The sequence below is a fragment of the Gorilla gorilla genome, chromosome 20 (genome assembly GCF_029281585.2).
Source record: "Gorilla gorilla gorilla isolate KB3781 chromosome 20, NHGRI_mGorGor1-v2.1_pri, whole genome shotgun sequence".
NCBI lineage: Eukaryota > Metazoa > Chordata > Mammalia > Primates > Hominidae > Gorilla > Gorilla gorilla.
The window spans coordinates 68,236,635-68,258,638 of record NC_073244.2 but is presented as its reverse complement, the minus strand read 5'-3'; the positions used below and the strand labels follow the sequence as shown (position 1 = coordinate 68,258,638).

Here is a 22,004-nt window from a genome sequence, read left to right as displayed (position 1 = left end):
GTTTTGTTTTCTGTTTGATTATGTCTGTTGCTTTCTTACAGATTTATTTTAGTGTCTGTTGCTATTTCTCTTCCAATGAGCAAAGTCTCATCATTTTCCAATATCTCATAAGAAAAAAACTGAGCACAGTGGCACGCATGTGTAATCCCGTCTACTGGGGAGGCTGAGGCAGGAGGTTTGCTTGAGTCCAGGAGTTTAAGTCCAGCCTGGGCAACACAGTGAGACTCCACCCCAAAAATAAGTAAAGAAAAAGTTCAAGACCAACCTGGGCTCAAGCGAGTGAGACCTTGTCTCTATAAAATAAATAAATAACTTTTAAAAATAACAAAAAATAATAATAAAGTCTAACAAATATTCCACAGACATTTATGGAACACTTATCAGCTGATATTCTAGGCACTTGGTATATATCCTTAAACAAAAGGAGATGTATTAAAAATAAGAATAAAAATTAGAAGTAAGGCTGGGCCTAGTGGCTAATGCTTGTAATCCCAACACATTGGGAGGCTGAGGCAGGAAGATCACTTAAGGCCAGGGGTTCGAGACCAGCCTGGGTAACAGTGAGACCCCCATCTCTACAAAAATAAAAATAAAAATTAGCCGGGTATGATGGCACACCTGTAATCCGAGCTACTGGGGAGGCTGAAGTGGGAGGATTGCTTGAGCCCAGGAGGTTGAGGCTGCAGTGAGCCATGATTGCATCACTGTACTCCAGACTGGGTGACAGTAAGGCCCTATCCTAAAGAGAAAAATAAAAGAAAAGCTGACATGACTGCCTAAATATTGTATTCATGGCATAGATGCAACAAATTTTTTTAATGCAATAATTGGTCTTGGGCTGCTAAAAAAATATTAGAAGGCAATAATTTATTTATTTATTTATTTATTTATTTATTTATTTTTGAGACAGAGTCTAGCTTTGTCACCCAGGCCGGAGTGCAGTGTCAGATCTCGGCTCACAGCAACCTCTGCCTCCCCGGTCCAAGCGATTCTCCTGCCTCAGCCTCTCGAGTAGCTGGGATTACAGGCGCCTGCCACTGTAGCAGGCTGAGTTTTGTATTTTCAGTAGAGACAGGATTTCACCATGTTGGCCAGGCTGGTCTCGAACTCCTGACTGACCTCAGGTGATCCACATGCCTCGGCCTCCTAAAATGCTGGGATTACAAGTGTGAGCCACCGCGCCTGGCAATTTTTGTAGTAGAGATGTAGTAGAAATTTTTTTGATAGAGATGGGGTTTCACCATGTTGGCCAGGCTGGTCTTGAACTCCCGACTTCAAGTGATCTGCCCACCTTGGCCTCCCAAAGTGCTGGGATTACAAGCATGAATCACCGTACTTGCCCAGTAAATTATTTTTTGATAAGAAAAAAAAATCCCATCACATAACACTGCTTCAAAACCTCACTGCAAAGCTGGGTGTGGTGACTCACACCTGTAATCCCGGGACTGTGGGAGGCCCAGGCAGGCGGATCGCTTGAGCCCAGGAGTTAGAAACCAGCCTGGGCAACATGGCAAAACCCCATCTTTACTAAAAACACAAAAATTAGCTGGGTATGGCGGTGCATGTCTGTAGTCCCAGCTACTCAGCAGGCTCAGGTGGGAGAATCACTTGAACCCAGGAGGTCAAGGCTGCAGTGAGCCAAGATCTCCCAGCTGCACTCCAGCCCAGGCAATAGAGTGAGACCCTGTCTAAAAAAAAATCTCACTGCAGCCTCTCGTATTAACTTAATCACTTTAAGTGATTGCTTCTCCCAGGGACGTGAGTCTCTAGCAGGGCAAGAACTCATCTGCTTTCTGCCTCCTTGAATCCCCGACATTTGACTCTGTATAATTATTATTTTTATTATTTTTTTTTTTAGTCTGAGTCTCGTTCTATCACCCAGGCTGGATGGGGTGCAGTGGCACAATCTCAGCTCACTGTAGCCTCTGCCTCCTGGGTTCAAGCAATTTTCATGTCTCAAGCCTCCGAGTAGCTGGGATTACAGGCACCTGACACCACACCTAGCAAATTTTGTATTTTTAGTAGAGATGGGGTTTCACCATGTTGGCCAGGCTGGTCTCGAACTCCTGACCTCAAGTGATCCTCCCGCCTCGACCTCTCAAACTGCTGGGATTACAGGCGTGAGCCACCATGCCATTAATAGTAATTAATATTAATTACGTATTAATTATTTATTGTAATTTATTGTAATAATTATTAATTAATTGCAATATTAATGAATAAGTATTAACAATATTAATACTTATTCATTATGCGAAGAAAAACCTCAGGATTCCCCAAACTCCTTATGCAAAAGGAGAGGTCAGCCTGGTGGCTGAGTCAGGCAGCGCCCTCTTCCAATTGGACAGCGGTTGCTGGCATTTGGCATCAGCCAGATCCCCACGGAAAGGGAAGAGGCCCCGGGCATCCACGAATGCCCCCGCAAATCATTCATAAGGAAATTCTTTGCTGACTTCCCATAAACAAGAACTCACCCTTTGTAACTTCAGGTCTACAATCTAAGTCTAGCTCCTAAAACTCAGGTCTGTTTTATTCCACACTGACAATGTCCATTACTAGCTTATCTTCTGAGGCATGGAACAAAGATAAGATGAGCTCAGTCATTCCTCCACCTACCCAAAGATGTCTACGTAATTGATGCTTCCTTTACTCCCTTTACTCCCTTTTTTGCCTTCAAACATGCACTTTATCTTATGTAAAACGTTGCACTTTGGGAGCCCAAGGCGGGCGGATCACTTGAGGTCGGAAGTTCAAGACCAGCCTGGCCAACGTGGTGAAACCCTGTCTCTACCAAAAATACAAAAATTCACCGGGCATGGTGGAAGGCGCCTGTAATCCCAGCTACTCAGGAGGCTGAGGCAAGAGAATTGCTTGAACCCGGGAGGCAGAGGTTGCAGTGAGCTGAGATTGCGCCACTGTACTCCAGCCTGGGCGACAGGGTAAGACTCTGTCTCCAAAAAAATAAAAATAAAAACATAGGCCGGGCACAGTGGCTCACGCCTGTAATCCCAGCACTTTGGGAGGCCGAGGCAGGCAGATCACGAGGTCAGGAGATCGAGGCCATCCTGGCTAACACGGTGAGACCCCGTCTCTACTAAAAATACAAAAAATTAGCCAGGCATGTTGACGGGTGCCTGTAGTCCCAGCTACTCGGGAGGCTGAGACAGGAGAATGGCGTGAACCCGAGAGGCGGAGCTTGCAGTGAGCCGATATCACGCCACTGCATTCCAGCCTGGGCGACAGAGCGAGACTCCGTCTCAAAAAAAAAAAAAAAAAAAAAATTAAAATAAATAAATAAATAAATAATAGAAACATATATTTTTTTAAATGTAGATTTACTGGGCACTAACTAAAGACTGATAGGAATTTAACCATTCAGCTCACCACCTACCCACCCGTCTGCCTCTACGCCTGCCCCCGTCTAAGGAAATGTATAAATAGTAAATATCCTGAAAACTTCAGAAAAACAGCCACAGAGGTGTCTGTGGCTCACCTTTCCCTGGACGTGCCCCACAGCCGATTTCATAAACCTCGATGGATGGAGACTGACACTGTCTCAGTCACTCATTTTGGTCATTAATTACTTTGAGTCTCACTTTGTTGCCCAGGCTGGAGTGCAATGGCACAAGCTCGGCTCGCTGCAACCTCTGCCTCCCGGGTTCAAGCGATTCCCCTGCCTCAGTGTAATACTGTGGTTTCTTTTTCCTGTGACTCCTCAAATCCAAAATGAAAGTAAAACTTTCAGCAAAACAATAATCCAAAATGGATTGCCTCCAATAGGTTATATTTTCCCAGTCCCTTACCTGATTCTGTCATCCTGGATTTCCCAGTCCCACACCTGACCCCATCATCCTGGATTCTGCTACCCCTAAAAAAATTCCCAGACTAATTAAAAGGGAAAAAATGGAGTGTTTGACAAGAAACATTTTATTCTCTCCATTCTGCTCCAAACTGCCTCTCCTCACTTCTCGAGGAGACTCATGTGGGTTGAAAGAATATGGAGGAGTAAGTACGCAATTTGAAGAATCTTTTCAAATAAAGACACAGACTCTCAGACTTAAGAGGGTTATTTGTATTATGCAATAGCTCATGTTATAATTGGGATGATTCCAAAAGAACACAATTCCTTTAAATGTGTTGCAGGAATATTCCCTGATTACCCCAGAATCTCCCAACTAGTCCTCGAATTACTATTGGTTCCATTAATAACACGTTATACTGATTTCAAGGATGAATCAATAAGACCTAGGAAACTCCAGAAATTTTTTAGAATAATTCAAATGCTTTACAATGTCTTCATGAGACCTGGGTATTTAACTTCAGGATCTTAGTCTCAGCATAGGGTACCTAGAAAAGGTTTCAGAGGGAGCAGGAGGAGCTGGAGAAGAAGGATAGGAACAGGGATTTGAAGACATCTATGACTTCAGGACATCTTCCTCCTTGGGAATTTTCATGCTGAGCATGCCCAGATCTGTGGGAGAGAAAGAGGTAAACTTTGAATGGTTTTTCTCACTATCACTCCCCAAACCAGGTTCTTGAGGTTGGGAATGAAACTGGGGAGGAAGATCTCTTTAGTTCTTCTAAGATCCAACAATCTTTTCTTTTCCTTCTCTCCTTCCTTTTCCGTCTCCCTCTGTCGCCCAGGCTGGAGTGCAGTGGCACAATCTCGGCTCACTGCAAGCTCTGCCTCCCAGGTTCACGCCATTCTCCTGCCTCAGCCTCCCAAGTAGCTGGCATTACAGGTGCCCGCCACCTCACCCAGCTAATTTTTGTGTTTTTAGTAGAGACGAGGTTTCACCACGTTGACCAAGATGGTCTCGATCTCCTGACCTTGTGATCCGTCAGCCTCGGCCTCCCAAAGTGCTGGGATTACAGGTGCGAGCCACTGCACCCAGCTAATTTTTGTATGTTTGGTAGAGATTGGGTTTCACCATGTTGGCCAGGCTGGTCTTGAACTCCTGACCTCAGGTGATCTGCCCACCTCAGCCTCCCAAAGTGCTGGGATTACAGGCGTGAGCCACCCTGCCCGGCCCCTTCTCTCTACTTTCATCTGCCCACATATTCTCCCTTTCCGCCCACATTTTAAGAAGGCACATGGTGATGGTGTGTGTTTTCAAGAGTCAGAATGTAATCGAGGTGAGGATGGAAATTAGTGAATTCAGGGAGCGTATCATACCCAGTATTGTCCAGTACATGCTTTTGAAATGAATTAGTGCTGTTGAAATAAGGACATGGCGTCTCCAGGAATTGAGTTAGGATTGAAGAAGGAGCCGGGCGCAGTGGCTCATGCCTGTAATCCCAGCACTTTGGGAGGCCGAGGCAGGCGGATCACGAGGTCAGGAGATTGAGACCATCCTGGCTAACATGGTGAAACCCCGTCTCTACTAAAAATACAAAAAATTAGCCAGGCGTGGTGGTGGGCACCTGTAGTCCCAGCTACTCAGGAGGCTGAGGCAGGAGAATGGCAAGAACCCAGGAGGCAGAGCTTGCAGTGAGCCGAGATCGCGCCACTGCACTCCAGCCTGGGCGACAGAGCGAGACTCCATCTCAAAAAAAAAAAAAAAAAGAAAAGAAAAGAAAAAAAAGGATTGAAGAAGGAGATGGGGTTGGGGCGAACATCCAACTAAAGGAAGGTGGGACAAGCTGGGGTTTGGGCATCTGCTGAGCTCATGATCGGGTGGGAAGGTGGCAGCTGAAGGCTGTGTTTGGATAGTTTAATTCATTCATTTAACAAATATTTACCAAGTACCTACTATGCATCATGCATTGTGCTAGGCAGTGAACAATACAACGGTCCCTGGCGTGGTGGCTCATGCCTGTAATCCCAGCACTTTGGGAGGCCGAGGCGGGTGGATCACGAAGTCAGGAGTTCAAGAACAGCCTGGCCAACATAGTGAAACCCCGTCTCTACTAAAAATACAAAAATTAGCCGGATGTGGTGGCGGGCGCCTGTAATCCCAGCTACTCAGAAGGCTGAGGCAGGAGAATCGCTTGAACGCGGGAGGCAGAGGTTGCAGTGAGCCAAGATCACACCACTTCACGTCAGCTTGGGCAATAGAGAGGGACTCCTTAAGAAAAAAAAAAAAAAGAATGAATGCTGGAAATAAAGATCTTATTTAGGAGAGAGGTTGATGTTAAAAATGAACCATGAGGCCAGGCGCTGTGGCTCATGCCTGTAATCCCAGCACTTTGGGAGGCCGAGGCAGGTGGATTACCTGAGGTCAGGAGTTCAGGACCAGCCTGGCCAACATGGTGAGACCCCGTCTCTACTAAAAATACAAAAATTAGCTGGACATGGTGGTGCGTGCCTGTAATCCCAGCTACTCGGGAGGCTGAGGCGGAAGAATCGCTTGAACCCGGAAGGTGGAGGTTGCAGTCAGCCAAGATCGCACCATTGCACTCCAACCTGGGCGACAAGAGCAAAACTTCATCCCAAATAAATAAATAAATAAATGAAATTGAACCATGAGGTCAAAGTGAGAGGTTTGACGTCAATGTTGTAGCTGAGGCTAAGCTTGAGGGGTGATACTGGGGGAGATCAAGGTTGGGTGTGGGGTCCTAGTTGCAAAAGTGCTAGATGCAGGCTGGGAAATGAGAGTTGGAACATGAGGTGGGATTTGCAGTGAAGGAATCGAGGTGAAGGGAGCAGTCGAGGCCAGGATGGGGATTCACAGTCGAGGCTGAGTGGTCGGGGTAGTGGCTGTGGTTACAGGTGAGGAGGTCCCTGGTTGGTTCCAGTTTCCTTCCTTTCTTCCTTTACCCTCTAAGCTCTGCCTGCCACTTCCTTGTTCCCCCTCTCCTGTCGGTGTCTCTCTTCCATGTTTCCTGGCTTTACCTCCAATCTCTGGTTTGGCAAACGTCTCCATCACGTTCCTCTTGGAGGGCTGTGGAGGGTGGGAGTAGGGGAGCCCGTCTAGAAACAAAAATACAACATTCACACACACGTTCGTAGTTACAAGTGGGAGCTAAACGACGAGAACACACAGACACAGAGACGGGAGCAAGAGACACTGGGTCCTTCCCGAGGGTGGAGCGGGGGGAGGAGGGAGAGGAGCAGAGAGAATAACCACCGGGTACTCGGCTTAGTACCTGGGTGATGAAGTAATCTGTACAACAAACGCCCGTGACACAAGTTTTCCTATATAACAAACCTGCACATGTACCCCCAAACCTAAAATAAAAGTTTAAAAAATAAATAAGGCTGGGCACGATGGCTCATCCCAGCACTTTGGGAGACTGAGGGGGGCAGATCTCCTGAGGTCAGGAATTCAAGACCAGCCTGGCCAACATGGTGAAACCCCATCTCTACTAAAAATACAAAATTTGCTGGGTGTGGTGTCAGGTGCCTGTAATCCCAGCTACTCGGAGGCTTGAGTATGGATGACAGGCGTGAGCCACCATGCCCAGCCAAACCATTCCATTTCTACCATGTGCCAGACAATTCTAGGAAATTAATGTGCATTTTCTCACTGAGTCATACAACTAAATCATGGGATTATTCCATTTATGTCATTTCAAAGTGGAGGAATTCTGTGGGGTCTGATGCAAAGAGAAAATATGGGGCCCATGGTTCAAACAGGATTCAGAATTTCACGTTGGTAACAAAAGAACATTAAAGCAAGCTGGGGCTCCAGGTGACGGCCCAGAAGCTTGAAGGAAACGCATCACTTGCCCAGGGCCCCCCAAATAGTAAGCGGCAGGGTGAGGGCTGGAGCTCACATCTACCAGTTTCCAAAGCCAGGAGAGAGCCCGCAGAGGAGGACGCAGGAGAAGACGTCTAACTCCCCGCTCACTCACCGATGGCCTTCCACAGGTTTAGGATCTCAAGGGCTGTCTCCCTCTTTCCGTCTTGGTCACCCATTTGGGGAAGGTGGAGGACTGGGTAGGGATGGAGAGAGCAAGACCAGGTGGTCGGTTAAGTAGAACTGAAGAAACACATAATCCATCAATTCAACAGCATGGCTCACTGGACGCAGCGCCTCCACCAAGTCTGTTGGACGGGGTGCGTGTTGACCGTCCCTACCTACCGGTGGGGAAATCGTGCAGCTGCAAGCGGTCACTTGCTCAAAATTACTCTGCTGCTAATGGCAGGACTGGGGCTTGAACCCACCTAGGTCTGGGTCCACATCTCACGTTCTTTCTGCTCCTGCCACACTGTCTCTGCAGCCTGGGTTTCCCTGAATGAAGCTCAAACTGAAACCAACCTTGAGCACCACGGGAATCTCGGTATTTTATGGATGTAATGCTCACTATGCAGCACGTGGCCATGGGCACACCTATTGCCCAGGGAAGATGCAACTGGAGAAATGGGGAGAGACAAATGGAGGAAAAGAGAAAAAAGTTGCCAGGAGCAGTGGCTCACGCCTATAATCCCAGCAGTTTGGGAGGCTGAGGCGGGCGGATCACCTGAGGTTGGGAGTTCAAGACCAGTCTGACCAACATGGAGAAACCCCGTCTCCACTAAAAATACAAAATTAGCCGGTGGGGCATTGTGGTGCATGCGTGTAATCCCAGCTACTTGGGAGGATGAGGCAGGAGAATTGCTTGAATCCGGGAAGCAGAGGTTGCTGTGAGCCAAGATTGGCGCCATTGCACTCCAGCCTAGATAACAAGGCGAAACTCCTTCTCAAAAAAAAAAAAAAAAAAGAGAGAGAGAGACAAAGAATAGCAGCCAATCATTATATAGCACCCACTACACACCAGCTATTGTTCTATTAATAACTCAATCCTCACAACATTCTAGGATGTAAGGGCCATCATTACACCCACTGTCACAGATGAGGAAACTGAGGCATAGGGAGATCAAGGTTGCAGCCAGGTGTGGTGGCTCACGCCTGTAATCCCAGCATTTTGGGAGGCCAAAAGTAAGTGGATCACCTGAGGTCAGGAGTTCGAGACCAGCCTGGCCAACATGGTGAAACCCCATCTCTACTAAAAATGCAAAAATTAGCCGGGCGTGGTGTTGGGCACCTATAATCCCGGCTACTCAGGAGGCTGAGGGAGGAGAATCGCTTAAACTACTCAGGAGGCGGAGGTTGCAGTGAGCTGAGATCGCACCATTGCACTCCAGCCTGGGCAACAGAGCGAGACTCTGTCAAAAAAAAAAAAGAAAGAAAGAAAGAAAGAAAGAGTGAGAGAGCGAGAGAGAGAGAGATCAAGGTTGCAAACCAAGCAAGGGGCAGAGCTGGGATTTGGGCCCAAGGCTCTGGCTCCAGAGTCCACACACCCATCGCTCTGCTTAGACTAACCCTCCAGACAGATCTGCAAATAAATCCATGGGCCTCAGTGAATGTGGGTGAGCATCTTTACAAGTCACAAACTCACTGCCTGCAGCAACCAGGCAGACTCAGGCCAGGGATGGAGAGCTGAGCGCAGCCTCACTCACCGGGACCCAGAAGGTAGCCAGCACTATTGAGGGTCCAGCCTCCTCGTCCCTGGAGAGAGATGCAGAAATCAAGACTCAAGCAGACAGAAAGGGGGGCAGGCGTCCCACAGGTGCGGGGTGATGTGGGTCGTCATACGACTTTCCCACTGGGCTATGGAGCAGGTTCATTTCAATCCCCATTCCACCGATGAGGAAATTGAGGACTTCCTGAGACAAAGCCAACTGGCCTGGAAAGAAAGCTTAAAGTGTTCTGTTGTGAGAGGAGAAAGGTGGTTACCAGGGGCTGGGGGGAAGGAGAAATGGGGAATTATTCTTCAACAGGTATAATTTCAGTTATGCAGGATGAAGAAGTCCTAGAGATCTATGGCACAACATCGTGCCCACAGCCAGCAATACGGTGTCGCACACTTTAAAGATATGTTAAGCCTGGGCGTGGTGCTCATGCTGTAATCCCAGCATTTGGGGAGGCCGAAGCAGAAGGATGGCTTGAGAACAGGAGTTCAAGGCCAGCCTGGGCAACATGGCGAAACCTCGCCTCTACAAAAAATACAAAAATTAGGCCGGGCGTGGTGGCTCTCGCCTGTAATCTCAGCACTTTGGGAAGCTGAGGTGGGCGGATCACCTGAGGTCAGGAGTTCAAGACCAGCCTGGCCAACCTTGTCTCTACTAAAAATAAAAAAATTAGCTGGGCATAATCCCAGCTACTTGGGAGGCTGAGGCAGGAGAACCGCTTGAACCCGGGAGGTGGAGGTTGCAGTGAGCGGGGATTGCACCACTGCGCTCCAGCCTGGGCAACAGAGTGAGACTCCGTCTCAATAAAACAAAACAAAACAAAAAATACAAAAATTAGCCAGGCATGGTGGCGCACACCTGTAGGTGGGAGGATCACTTTAGCCCAGGAGTTTGAGGCTACAGTGAGCTATGATCTCATCCCTGCACTCCAGCCTGGGTGACAGAGTGAGACTCTGTCTCAAAGGAAAAAAAAAAAAAAAAGAAAAGAGGCTCTTCCTCCAAAAACCCTAGTAGGTAAACTTGCTATTAGCTTCATCAGAAAGAGGCTCTTGGCCAAGGCTGGCGGATCACGAGGTCAGGAGATCGAGACCATCCTGGCTAACACGTGAAACCCCATCTCTACTAAAAATACAAAATATATATATATGTATTAGCCGGGCCTGGTGGCGGGTGTCTGTAGTCCCAGCTGAGGCAGGGAATGCTGAGGCAGGAGAATGGCGTGAACCTGGGAGGCGGAGCTTGCAGTGAGCTGACATTGCACCACTGCACTCTAGCCTGGGCCACAGAGCGAAATTCCGTCTCAAAAAAAAAAAAAAAAAAAAAAAAAAAGAAAGAAAGAGGCTCTTGAGGCCCAGAAAGATTAGGCAAATTGCAACAAATTGCAACACACTAAGAACAGCTGGGACTCAAACCCAGGTGGATCCCAGACTCTTTATTTATTTATTTATTTATTTTGAGATGGAGTCTCGTGTCTCACTCTGCCACCCAGGCTGAAGTGCAGTGGTGCCATCTTGGCTCACCGCAACCTCTGCCTCCTGGATTCAAGTGATTCTCCTGCCTCAGCCTCCTGAGCAGCTGGGCTTACAGGCACCTGCCACAAGGCCCAGCTAATTTTTGTATTTTTAATAGAGACAGGGGGTTTCGCCACGTTGGCCAAGCTGGTCTCAAGCTCCTGACCTCAGGTGATCCGCCCTCCTTGGCCTCCCAAAGTGCTGGGATTACAGGCGTGAGCCACCGTGCCCGGCCGGTAGATTCCAAACTCTTAAGGAGGATGTGCACTGAATATTTAAGCCACAGTGTTCCACTCTGTAAGATGGGAAGTAGCAAAATAGAACCAACTGCAAAGGATTGTGGGGTAGAATTAGCTAATTCACATCACGGGTTTCACACAACGCCAAGCGCTGAGAAAACCCTCCACACCCATTAGCTCTTGTCAAAACTCCTCGAACATCCCTATAGGATGGATTCCGTTATCCCTTAGTTATATAGCAAAAAAGGAGGCTCAAAGAAACAAATAGCTTGCCAAAGACCAAGCCAGCACCTGGAGGAGAGCTGCTATCCCAACTCAGGGCAGCTGAATGCCAAGCCGGAGTCTCTTTTTTGTTGTTGTTGTTGTTGTTGTTGTTAGCATTTCTTTCCTTTTCTTTCTTTTCCTTTCTTGTTTTTGTTTTTGTTTGAGATGGGGTCTTGCTCTTTCGCCCAGGCTGGAGTGCAGTGGCGCCATCTCAGCTCATTGCAAACTCAGCCTCCTGGGTTCAAGCAATTCTCATGCCTCAGCCTCCCAAGTAGCTCGGACTACAGTCACGCAAGACCATACCTAGTTAATTTTTTTTTTTTTTAAGAGATGGAGATTCTCACTATGTTGCCCAGGCTGGTCTCGAACTCCTGAGCTCAAGCAATTCTCTAATCTTGGCCTCTCAAAGTACTGGGATTACAGGAGTGAGCCACTGGGACTGGCCTCTATTTTTTGTTGTTAGAAAAAAACTGCATTTTAAATGCAGGCATGGTGCACAACACGTGTGGAAATATGGCTACACTGCGGAGTGACTCCATCAAGGTAATTACCCTCTACATTACATCATGTGCTTAGCTTCTTTGTGGTGAGAACACCTAACATCCATCTACTCTCTTAGCAATTTTCAAGTATACAACACATTGTTATTAACAACAGCCACCATCCTGTACCAGAGATCTAGTTTATTTCCCCTGTCTAACTGAAACTGTGTATCCCTGGACCAACATGTCTTAATTATTTAATCCTCTTGGCTAAATAATGAGAGCTGCCTGCCATCTGAGTTAACTGTTAACTCTCACAGTGCTGGAATTGGACAAAGAAGATCCACTCAGAGACCAGAGAGGTTAGGCAATGTGACTGAAGTCACACAGCTGGAGATCCCGGATTTCAAACTCAACCCAGCCTCTACAGCCCATGCTGTGGAGGTGTGTGATCAAAGGTTTTCAAAGTGTCGTCCCAGACTGGGTGCCGTGGCTGACACCTGTGATCCCAGTACTTTGGGAGGCCAAGGCGGGTGGATCACTTGAAGCCAGGAGGTCAGGAGTTCAAGACCAGCCTAGCCAACATGGTGAAACCCCATCTCTTCTTTTTTTTTTTTTTTTTTTTTTTTTGAGATGGAGTCTTGCTCTGTCACCCAGGCTGGAGTGCAGTGGCACAATCTCGGCTCGCTGCAACCTCCGCCTGCCAGGTTCAAGTGATTCTCCTGCCTCAGCCTCCTGAGTAGCTGGGACTACAGGCACGTGCCACCATGCCCGGCTAATTTTTGTGTTTTTAGTAGAGACGGGGTTTCACCATGTTGGCCAGGATGGTCTCGATCTCTTGACCTCGTGATCCACCTGCCTCAGCCTCCCAAAGTGCTGAAATTACAGGCGTGAACCACTGCACCTGGCCCATCTCTTCTAAAAGTACAAAAATTATCCGGGCATGGTGGCAGGCGCCTGTAGTCCCAGCTACTCGAGAGGCCGAGGCAGGAGAATTGCCTGAACCTCGGAGGTGGAGGTTGCAGTGAGCTGAGATCACACCACTGCACTCCAGCCTCGGCAACAGAGGCAAGACTGAGACTCTGTCTCAAACAAGCAAACAAACAAAAAACCAACAACAACAACAAGGTGTGGTCCCAGGACAAGCTCCTATCCCAGACTCACCCAACCAGAAACCCTGCGGGTGGGTCCCGGTATTACTTTAAGCCTCCTTCCAGCTAATTCTCACACAGGCTGAAAAATAGGTGTGAAAGTTACCGGCCTCCGCCTCCAAAGGCGTATTTTTGCATCTCTGAGCAATGCTCATCATGAGGAGGTTTTAGCTTTGGGCACCCTGAACCCTGACCCTGTATTTTTCACCCATACTCTGTTCTATCCCCACAGCCAAGATGAGGTGGGTGTCTGACTTTCTTCACATATTTTCAGGACTTGAGCTTCTTCCCCAGGACCCTGGACACAAGCCAGAAGCATTTTTAAAAACTCTTCCCAGAGGGCAGGGATTTGGGGACACTGTTGTTTCCGAGGAACTTAGGGAGGCGTTACCCAGTGGGCAGGTGCGGATGCTGGAGTCTCTGCCAGGCTCAGCAAGAGGACGAGGAGGAGGACCAGGGGGACGGAGGGAGGAGCCATCGAAGGCAGGACGACAGGTGCCTACAGCTGCGGAACACACTGCAAGGAGAGAGCGGCCAGTCATTTTCCGAAGCGGGGGCCAGGTGCATTTCCGATAAGGACAGAGGAATTTATTTTTTAGCTTTATGGAGGCATCATCGAGATACAAAAATGGCGCATATTTAATGTACACATCTTGAGGAGTTTGGACGTGTGCAAGCAACCACCATACCATTGCCACAACCAAGGAACTAAAACCTATTCATCACCTCCAGAAATTGCCCTGTGCTCTGTGATGATTTTCTTTCGGGTAGAACGCTTCACCTGCCATCTCTCTTACCTTACTGTGTTTTGTTTGTTTGTTTTGTTTTTGTTTGTTTTTTTAATGGAGTTTCTCTCTTGTTGCCCAGGCTGGAGTGCAATGGCACAATTTCGGCTCACTGCAACCCCTGCCTCCTGGGTTCAAGCGATTCTCCTGCTTCAGCCTCCCAAGGGGCTGGGATTACAGGCACCCACCACCATGCCCAGCTAATATTTGCATTATTAGTAGAGATGGGGTTTCACCATATTGGCCAGGCTGGTTTCGAACTCCTGACCTCAAGTGATACACCCACCTTGGCCTCCCAAAGTGCTGGGATTACAGGCATGGGCCACCGCCTGTAAATCAACAGAGTGAGACTCTGTCTCAAAAAAAAAAAAATTGAGAATTCCGGGGGAATTAAGCCTCTCCTTCTCCCATCATCGGATCAGACCGACCTGGTCCCCCAGCGCCCATGCCTTCTGCCCCACTGCCTCCACCACCCCATCTTCAAACCTTTCCGTCCCCTTACCTGCCCCTCACCTTTTCCCTGCCACCAATGCTGGGGTTTCTCCTGTTATCCCCATCCCTTCAAGCCCCCCATCACTCTCCCAGGAGCCCCTCACTCCCTCCACCCCTCTGCCCTCCTGGCCTAGGCTCTCACCCCGGTGCAGCTGGCATCCACCCCTCTGCCCTCCTGGCCTAGGCTCTCACCCCGGTGCAGCTGGCAGCTCTCCGCAGCTCTCTCTGGTTCCACGCTCCAGCGCCTGGACTCTTTCACGCCCCCTGAGCTTTTATGCCTTCTGAGGAGACAATAGAAGGGAGGGGGGAAAGGGAGGGGATTAGGAAGAAGGGAGGGAGAGGGAGTGAAGAGGATGGAGGTGGGGGAACAGTCATCCACTCCAGGGGCTTTCAAACGCTGGTCTGTGAGGTCAGAACACACACCTCATCGCGGGAAATGCTGCTGTGCCTTGGTTTCCCCTGGTAGACCCTGCCCTTCCCCCTCCTTCTGTGTCCCTTTATCTTCCAGCTGTCATGTTCCAGGCTTTGCAGCTATTTGAGGGCTCCCTCCCTCCCTCTTATCTGCGTCTGGGCCTTGACCTGTGTCTTCCTTGGTTGTCTCCACCTGCCACTGGTGTCTCCGTAGCCCTGTCCCCTCTGCCCCCATCAATCCCTCCAAGCCTCTGCAGCTCCCTCGCTGAGTTGCATTTCTTCTGTCTTGCACGGTAGACCCTGTTTATTTGTTTACTTGTGAGTTGTCTATCTCCCCGCCCCCCACCTACCACCCTGGCTAGAGGAGACCCCATGAGGGATGTCAACTGTGTCTTGTTCATGGCTGCGTCCCTAGCCCAGAAGCTCTCAACCAGGAGTGACTCTGCCCCGATGCTGCCCCAGCCTCACCCCAGGACATGTGACCAAGTCTGGAGACAGTTTTGTTTGTTCGTTTTTTTTGTTTTTGTTTTGAGACGGAGTCTCGCACTGTCGCCCAGGCTGGAGTGCAGTGCTGTGATCTCGGCTCACTACAAGCTCCGCCTCCCGGGTTCACGCCATTCTCCTGCCTCAGCCTCCCGAGTAGCTGGGACTACAGGCGCCCGCCACCACGCCCAGCTAATTTTTTGTATTTTTAGTAGAGACGGAGTTTTACTATGTTGGCCAGGCTAGTCTTGAACTCCTGACCTCGTGATCTTCCCGCCTCAGCCTCTCAAACTGCTGGGATTACAGGCGTGAGCCACCGCGCCCGGCTGGAGACATCTTTACTTGGGACTTGGGAGGGACTCCCGGCATCTCGTGGGTGGAAGCCAGGGACGCGGCTCAGCATCCCACAGTGCTCAGGAAAGGCCTCCCCGATGGGAAGGACCCAGCCCCGAAAGTCAATAGCACCAAAGATGAGAAACCTCACAGCAGCCCCTAAAACAGTGCCCGGAGCTCACTCAATACTTGTTGGGTGAACGAATAAGGAGTGTGTCGTTGCTGCGTCTCTCTCCTGTCATGTGTGTTGATCTATCTGTCTCTGCAGCGCTCTCTCTCTTTGCCCTGACATCACCTGCTTTCCAGAGGAAAGAACCTTGGAAGAGGTTTTACTCTTGCCGTTGCCCTTTGCTGTCTAAGGGACAGAGGGGACGCCCTGGTCCTGGCTGGGTTCTGTCTCCTCCTCTCCACCGTGGAGGACACATTGCCTCCAAGGTCCTTCCAGCATTCCGTCGGTTTGTGGCTGGCACTTGTATCTCTGTCCTGTCTTTGCACATCCCCATCAGCCCTTACCCCATCCTTTCTCATCCCAAGGGGAAAGGGAGACCCCAGGAGAGGGATGGAGTGAGAAGACGACGTGGGGGATTACAGACACCCTGGTGGGCTCCGGAGCCCCCTCCGCTGTTTCTCCAAGTCCCTCACTTCTCATCCAGAGGATGACGACAAGGAGGAGGGGGAGGAGTGGGCAGGGGAGGAGGGGGAGGGGAAGCTTTTATTGAAGACAAACTGACAAGAAGGTGTGAATGGCTTTGCTGGGAAGGAGAAAGGAGGAGGGAGTGACGCCCACTGCACGGGAGACAGGACTGAGGAGGCTACGCCGAGAGCTTGAAGCTGGGTTACCTGGAGCCCAATGGAGGGTCAGAGAAACAGTGGGAAGTCCTTGCCTCACTGCCCATTAGCTAGTCTGTGAAAAGTAAATGGGGTAGGTCCAAAGCTTGCTCTCTCTCTCTTTCACACACACACACACACACACACACACGCAAAACTCAAGTGTGGTGCGAGAAATGTCACAATGTCACCTTCTTCTCATTTCTTTTTTTTTTCTTTATTGAGATGGAGTCTCACTCCGTCGCCCAGGCTGGAGTGCAGTGGCACAATCTCTTGTCACTGTAGCCTCCACCTCCTGGGTTCAAGCAATACTCCTGCCTCAGCCTCCCCAGTAGCTAGGACTACAGGTGTGTGCCACTAAGCCTGGCTAATTTTGTATTTTTAGTAGAGATGGGGTTTCACCATGTTGTTCAGACTGGTCTCGAATTCCTGACCTCAGGTGATCTGCCCTCCTCAGCCTCCCAAAATGCTGGTATTACAGGTGTGAGCCACCTCACCCGGCCATCTTTCTTCTCATTTCTGTAACTGAGTCTGTGTCCCTCTTAGTAAATGCGAGCTATGGACACGAGCACCCTTTCCTTCAGAGGACGCTGCAGTTTCCGACCCAGCATCCACCTGGCTCTGGCTGGAGATGAATCTGGCTGGCTTTTAGTTAAATGCCTGCAGCTCCTCCAGGCGCCCCACAAGCCATGACGGTGTGGACTCTATGCCTGGCCTTAGGGGTGAGAAGGAGACTGGGATCTCCTTCAGATCCTTCCCTCTCTCTTTCCTTCAGTGTGGGTAGGTACCTTGGCGCCCACATGTACCAGGTTCCTGTGTACAATCCATTCCAGCCAGGGAGAGTAGAAAAGACATTTGCTGGGGAACTTCTGAAAAGAAACTAAAAACAACGCTTCCTTGCTCTTTTATTTATTTGTTTATTTTTAAGATGGAGTCTTACTGCAACCTCTGCCTCCCGGGTTCAAGCGATTCTCCTGCCTCAGCCTCCCAAGTAGCTGGAACTACAGGCGTGCGCCGCCACATCCAGCTGATTTTTGTATTTTTAGTAGAGACATGGTTTCACCATGTTAGCCAGACTGGTCTGGAACTACTGACCTCAAGCGATCCTCCCACCTTGGCCTCCCAAAGTTCTGGGATTACAGGCATGAGCCACTGTGCCTGGCCTCCTTGTTCTTTTTAAACTTATTTTTTCCCCTTGGAGTTTCCTTTCAATTTTTTTACTTTTTGTTTTTATTTATTTTAAAAATTTATTCTTTTTTTTTTTTTTTTGAGACAGGGTCCTGCTCTGCCGCCCAGTCTGGAGTGCAGTGGCACAGTCATAACTCACTGCAGCCTCGACCTCCTGGGCTCAAGCAATCCTCCCACCTCAGCCTCCCAAGTAACTGGTACTGCAGGCATGTGCCACCACAACCGGTTAATTTTTGTTTTTCTGTTTGTTTATAGAGATCGAGTCTTGCTATGTTTCCCAGGCTGGTCCAGAACTCCTGGACTCAAGTGATCTTCCTGTCGAGACCTCCCAAAGTGCTAGGATTACAGGCATGAGCCACCGCACCCGGCCCTTAATTTTTTTTTTTTTTTTTTTGAGACGGAGTCTTGCTCAGCTGCCCAGGCGGGAGTGCAGTGGTGCGATCTCAGCTCACTGCAAACTCCACCTCCCGGGTTCAAACGATTTTCCCGTCTCAACCTCCCGAGTAGCTGGGATTACAGGCACCCACCATCATGGCCGGCTAATTTTTATATTTTAGTAGAGACAGGGTTTCACCATGTTGGTCAGGCTGGTCTTGAACTCCTGACCTCAGGTGATCCGCCAGCTTCGGCTTCCCAAAATGCTGGGATTACAGGTGTGAGCCACTGGCCCAACCCTTAATTTTTTTTTTATTTTGAAGTAATTTCAGACTTACAGGAAAGTTGCCCAAAGAATTCCCAGATACTCTGATTTTCCAAATGCTTACATTTCACCACATTTCATTTCTCTGGTCTGTCTCCCGCTTCCCCTCTCCCTTTGCCCCTATTCCTTCTCCCCCTCCTCTCTCTTCCTCCCTTCCTGGATGTTATGGGAGAAGCCTGAAGTCGCGGAGCCGCTATGTCTCCTGTCGCCAGGAGGGGGCGTAAAGCCCAGGCCGCAGCTGAGCCCCAGGCATTGGGAAACACGGGGAGCTGGGCCTGGGAGCCCGGCGGCCCCCACCTCTGTGCTTCCTGCTCCCTGCCACACTTAAGCCATTTGAGTTAGATTTATTTTCAAAACCACATTATTGAGGTATAATTGGTGTACCAAAAACGCACGTAATGTTACCATGTGATGAGTGTGGACACAAACGCCCCTGACACCATCACCACATCCCACAATTTCCTTGTGGTTGTGTTTTTCTAATTTGTTATTTTAAAAATGTTTGTGATAGGCCAGACACGGTGGCTCACGCCTGTAACCCCAGCACTTTGGGAGGCCAAGGCGAGTGGACCACCTGAGGTCAGGAGTTCAAGACCAGCCTGGCCAACATGGTGAAACCCCGTCTCTACTAAAAATACAAAAATTAGCCGGGCGTGGTGGTGTGCACCTGTAATCCCAGCTACTTGGGAGGCTGAGGCAGAAGAATCGCTTGAACCCAGGAGGTGGAGATTGCAGTGAGCCGAGATCATGCCACTGCATTCCAGCCTGGGCGACAGAGCGAGACTCCATCTCAAAAGTAAAAATAAAATAAAAACAAAGTTTTGCTTTTACCAGAATGTTATACAAACTGGATCCTACAGTGTGCAGCCTTTTCAGTCTGACTTCTTTTACTTAGTGCATGAGATTCATCCACGCTGCGGCGTGGGTCAACAGTTCACTCCTTTTTAGTGCCATTCCTACAAATTTCTGACGAATCCTTTAGGTTTAAGTCCTAGAAGAAAAGCAACTCAGTCAAAAGGTATAACCATTCTGGGATTCTTTTTTTTTTTTTTTTTTTTTTTTTTCAGACGGAGTCTTGCTCTGTTCCCTAGGCTGGAGTACAATGGTACAATCTCAGCTCACTGCAACCTCTGCCTCCCAGGTTCAAGCAATTCTCCTGCCTCAGCCTCCTGAGTAGCTGGGATTACAGGCACCTGCCACCACTCCCAGCTAATCTGTTTGTATTTTAGTAGAGATGGGGTTTCACCATGTTGGCCAGGCTGGTCTTGAACTCCTGACCTCAGGTGATGCACCTGCCTTGGCCTCTCAAAGTGCTGGGATTACAGGTGTGAGCCACCACGCCCAGCCTCTGGGATTCTTAGTATACACATCCAGATTGCCTTTCAACAATCACATACCAGTTTTCAGTCCTACCAGCACCACAGAAAGATTCCCATTTTACTTGAGAAAGTTACATTTTTTAGGGAAAGTTCATGGGAGGGGCTGGAAAAGACCTAAGTATTGGTCATGTGCGAGAAACACCTAACTGAATTATTGAACAAGAGGGGTTGCATTCTTGGCTTTTTAAAGAGGCATGGGTGGGTGAGGCTGAAAATCCCGCTATTGGAAAGATTCAGATGTGGAAGCGGCCACAGGATGGGAATCTGCAGTCAGGAAGAGAAGTGTCAGCGTTCTCTACCAGGAGCATTTCTGTGCAGAGTCAAGGTGAGTCAGAGTGAAGGGGAGCCAACGCGATGTCCAAAGCTGAGAGCTGCATGTGAAATACATCATCGATGCTGACGCTGCATTCACAGGAGTGGTTCAAGTGGGGGCACGTGGAGAGGAGAGGGCTGACTCATGGCGGGAGCCAACCAGGGCGGAAGGACATCCTGGAGTTTGGCCCATGACAACGGTGGGGAGGAGATGAAATAAGCAGATGCCTTCGCCTTCCAAAGGCCCCGGACATCCAGTTACAAAAACAAGACTGCGGAAGCAGCCAGCAGCCTCCCGTGACCTTGAATCAGAAGGAAAGCGGGAAACAATGTACACCGGAGGCGGCCAGGTGGGAAATGACAGGCTCTCCCACGTTGGTGGGCTGAGTTGTGTCTTTCTGGCTTTTGTTTTTTCTTTCTTCTTCTTTTTCTTCTCTTTTTTTTTTTTCTTGAGACACAGTTTCACTCTGTTGCCCAGGCTGGGAGTGCAATGGCTGGATCTCGGCTCACTGCAACACCTGCCTCCCGAGTTCAAGTAATTCTCCTGCCTCAGCCTCCCGAGTAGCTGGGACTACAGGCACCCACCACCACGCCTGGCTAATTGTGTGTGTGTGTGTGTGTGTGTGTGTGTGTTTAGTAGAGACAGGGTTTTTCACCGTGTTAGCCAGGATGGTCTTGATCTCCTGACCTCATGATCCGTCTGCCTCGGCCTCCCAAAGTGCTGGCATTACAGGCATGAGCCACCGCGCCCAGCCTGAGTTGTATCTTTATGGCTTTTGTTTTTTCTTTTTCTTTTTTTTTTTTCCTTTTTTTGAGACACAGTTTCACACTGTCGCCCAGGCTGGGAGTGCAGTGACTCGATCTGGGCTCACTGCAACTCCCACCTCCCAGGTTCAAGCGATTCCTGTGCCTCAACCTCCCGAGTAGCTGGGATAACAGGTGTGCACCACCATGCCTGGCTAATTTTTGTATTTTTAGTAGAGACGGGCTTTCACCACGTTGGCCAGGCTGGTCTCAAACTCCTGACCTCAGGTGATCTGCCAGCCTTGGCCTCCCAAAGTGCTGGGATTACAGGTGTGAGCCACTGTGCCCAGCTGGCTTTTGTTTTTCTTTTTTTTTTTTTTTTTTGAGATGGAGTCTCACTCTTTCGCCTAGGCTGGACTGCAGTGGCGCGATCTCAGCTCACTGCAAGTTCCGCTTCCCGGGTCCACGCCATTCTCCTGCCTCAGCCTACTGAGTAGCTGGGACTACAGGTGCCCGCCACCACGCCCGGCTAATTTTTTTGTGTGTTTTTAGTAGAGACGGGGTTTCACCATGTTGGCCAGGATGGTCTTGATTTCCTGACCTCGTGATCCGCCCGCCTCGGCCTCCCAAAGTGCTGGGATTACAGGTGTGAGCCACCGTGCCCAGCTGGCTTTTGTTTTTTCTGTAGGTGCACAGATGATATTAGTTAAATTGAAAAGCAGGTAGAATGTTGACAAGAGTGGGAAAAGAGAGTGCATTCTGCCATTGGCTCTGCCTGGAATGTTCTTGCCAGCTACGTGTGGATGACTTCCTATACTCTTCTCAGGGACATTTATTATGGCCACCATTTAAAAATATGTCTATTTACTTATTTATGTATTTGCTTATTTTTTTCTTAATTTTTTTTTAATTTACAAATACAAATTGAATCTATTTATGGCATACAGCATAATGTTTTGATCTATGTATACACTGTAAAATTATTAAATTGGGCTAATTAACACATCCACCAGCTCGTAGACATCGTTTTGTACTGAAAGCATTTAAAATCTACTCTCATGGGGCGCAGAGGCTCATACCTGCAAGCCCAGTACTTTGGGAGGCCGAGGCGTGGGATCACTTGAGGTCAGGAGTTCGGGACCAGCCTGCTCAACATGGCAAACCCTCATCTCTACTAAAAATAAAAAAAATTAACCGGGCATGGTGGCACATCTGTAATTCCAGCTACTTGGGAGGCTGAGGCAGGAGACTAGCTTGAACCCAGGAGGCGGAGGTTGCAGTGAGCCGAGATCATGCCACAGCACT

The 22,004-nt window shown here is 49.1% G+C and overlaps 1 protein-coding gene across 2 annotated transcripts; it reads right to left on the bottom strand.

Annotated features, from left to right (window-relative positions):
* Window positions 1-3,910: 3,910 nt before the first annotated feature.
* On the bottom strand, window positions 3,911-14,568 carry GALP (galanin like peptide). 2 transcript variants are annotated; one of them, XM_004061504.3, is made up of 6 exons: window positions 14,514-14,568; window positions 13,436-13,561; window positions 9,386-9,434; window positions 7,798-7,878; window positions 6,836-6,913; window positions 3,911-4,471 (listed from the first exon to the last, which is right to left on the bottom strand). In XM_004061504.3, the coding sequence occupies exons 2-6, from the start codon at window positions 13,520-13,522 to the stop codon at window positions 4,416-4,418; spliced, it is 351 nt and encodes a 116-aa protein (XP_004061552.1). In that variant the 5' UTR covers window positions 13,523-13,561; window positions 14,514-14,568; the 3' UTR covers window positions 3,911-4,415. The 2 variants fall into 2 exon arrangements, with proteins under 2 accessions (XP_004061552.1, XP_063556993.1); XM_063700923.1 differs by lacking the exons at window positions 3,911-4,471; window positions 6,836-6,913; window positions 9,386-9,434; window positions 14,514-14,568 and having other exon boundaries at window positions 7,816-7,878; window positions 13,436-13,522.
* Window positions 14,569-22,004: the final 7,436 nt, after the last annotated feature.

What these genes read in the sequence shown, in the direction of transcription:
- GALP (XM_004061504.3), bottom strand. Translation starts at nt 13,522, where the DNA reads ATGGCTCCTCCCTCCGTCCCCCTGGTCCTCCTCCTCGTCCTCTTGCTG. An exon ending in TGGCTACCTTCTGGGTCCCG is followed by an intron (nt 7,879 to 9,385) that starts GTGAGTGAGGCT and finishes ATCCCTACCCAG; the next exon opens with TCCTCCACCTTCCCCAAATG. An exon ending in AAACCTGTGGAAGGCCATCG is followed by an intron (nt 6,914 to 7,797) that starts GTGAGTGAGCGG and finishes TTTTGTTTCTAG; the next exon opens with ACGGGCTCCCCTACTCCCAC.